Genomic DNA, 2,023 nt, shown 5'->3' on the forward strand with positions numbered 1-2,023 from the left:
ATTGTAGTGGGGCGATCTGCTCTCGGTGTTGTGCGCCGGTCCCTGCTGTCTGCTGACGCCTGCGCCGGTCTGCTGCAGCCTGCACCGGTGGTCTGCCGCCCTGCCTGGGCCTGTGCCGGTACTCTGCCCAAGGACTTCTTTTTTGGCACACACATGCAGATGCCACAGTTCACACATGGAGGTGAGAGACCAACATGAGTCACTTCTCCTTCCACCAAGTGCGTGCCAGAGCAAACTCAGGTCATCAGGCCTGGAGGCAGGCACCTGTTTAGTTAGGGTTTCTATTGTTGTAAAGAGACACCATGACCACAGCAACTCTTTTTTTTTTTTGTTTTATTTAGAGGAGAGTGCGAGTGTGGTCCCCTTCAAATTATGCCTTCTAGTGTCCTACATTTGGGGAAATCCCAGGGGTCAACACATCTGGAATGCAATAGATAAGCCTTGGACTGACCATGACAACTCTTATAAAAGAAAACATTTAATTGTGGTGACTCACTTACAGTTTCAGAGGTTCAGTCCATTATCATCATGGTGGGACATGGCACCATGCAGGCAGATTTGGTGCTGGAGAAATAACTGAGAGTCCCACATCTTGCAGGCAACAGGAAGTGATCTGAGAGACTGGGTGGTATCTTGAGCATATATGAGACCTCAAAGCCTGCCTCCACAGTGACACACTTCCCCCATCAAGATTACACCTACTCCAACAAGGCCACACTTCCCAGAAGTGCCGCTCCCTTTGGGTCCATTTTCTTTAAACCACCACAGCACCTTTACCCACTAAGCCATCTCACCAGCACCATGAAAAAGGGAGTTCATATTTACACAAGTTATTTAAACTCCTTTCACTGTAATTTGCTGGAACCTCATATAACAGTGGTCATCTGTGCCAAAATTTAGCATGTTACCAACTCTGGGAGTCAGGAACCCGCACCAGGTGTGGTGCATTTTGTTTGGACCTAATTGCTCTTTTTTGCTAAGTCTTTTTTGGTTAACCAGTCTTTTGTGCTTCTATATGAATATCAGAATTTTTATTCTTAGTTCTGTGAAAAGCATTATTGGAATTTGATAGGGTTTGTATTGACTCAGTAGACCGAGTTTAGTGACCGCCATTTCCATAGAAGGCTTTTTCTTCTGGTTTCTGCCTCAGTGTTTGAAAGCTTTCATCATAAAGGCCTCTTGCCTCCTTGGTTAGGTACGTTCTCGGGGATTTGTCTGGTGCAGTCATTAATGAGATTTTCGAGATCTGTGTCTCAGCAAGTTTGTCATTGGTATACAGAAAAGCTGCTGGGTTTTTCTGTAGGTTTTTATATCCTGCTACCTTGCTGAAAGTTATCAAATATAAGAGCTCACTGGTAGAGTCTTTAAGGTCTTTATGTTTAAGGTCAGATCATCTGCAAATGGGCACAACTGACTTCTTTTCTATTTGTACGCTTGCCTTGAATGAGAGTGAGCCCTCGATTTTGGAGGCAGAACTTTTAGCTTTTTCTCACCTGGTATAATGTTGGGTTAGGTTTGTCATGTGCAGCCTGTATTGTGTTGACGTCTGTTCTTTCTATCCCTGGTTTCCTCAGAATATTTAGCATGGACGGATTTAAATTTTGACGCCGGCATTTTTTGCATCTGATGAAATGATCTGTGATTTTTGTCCCTGATTCTACTTTTGTGACACATTGCATTTATTAATTTGCCTTTGTTAAGATATCCTTGCCTCTGTAAAATGAAACCAACTTGATCTTTTTAGTGTTAGGTTAAGTTTGGTTTTCAGGTTTGAGTTTCTCATGGTTATTGTGTGCCTGATTTTTTTGTTTCATCTTTTTATGGTTGTGCTACCAAGACAATAAATCTCACCATGCAGGGTGAGATTGGATATTTGTTTAGTGGGTTATGGAGGGGGAAAGAGAGAAGGGGAGAAGAGCAGAGAGAGAGAGAAAAACAGGAGGGGGAAGGGGAGAAGCAGAGAGAAGGGAGAGAGAGAGAGAGAGAGAGAGAGAGAGAGAGAGAGAGAGAGAGAGAGAGAGAG

At 43.8% G+C, this 2,023-nt stretch overlaps 1 protein-coding gene across 1 annotated transcript in view; it reads left to right on the forward strand.

Annotated features, from left to right (window-relative positions):
• LOC126492282 (schlafen family member 9-like) overlaps window positions 1-2,023 on the forward strand; it is a 15,637-nt gene that overhangs the window by 6,247 nt on the left and 7,367 nt on the right. The window contains exon 3 of the mRNA XM_050128579.1: window positions 8-181. Coding sequence (XP_049984536.1) covers window positions 8-181 — 174 coding nt within the window. The remainder of the gene's footprint in view (window positions 1-7; window positions 182-2,023) is intronic.

Source organism: Alexandromys fortis, unplaced genomic scaffold (genome assembly GCF_014885135.2).
Source record: "Alexandromys fortis isolate MF-2015 unplaced genomic scaffold, M_Fortis_MF-2015_v1.1 scaffold_80, whole genome shotgun sequence".
Classification (NCBI taxonomy): Eukaryota; Metazoa; Chordata; class Mammalia; order Rodentia; family Cricetidae; genus Alexandromys; species Alexandromys fortis.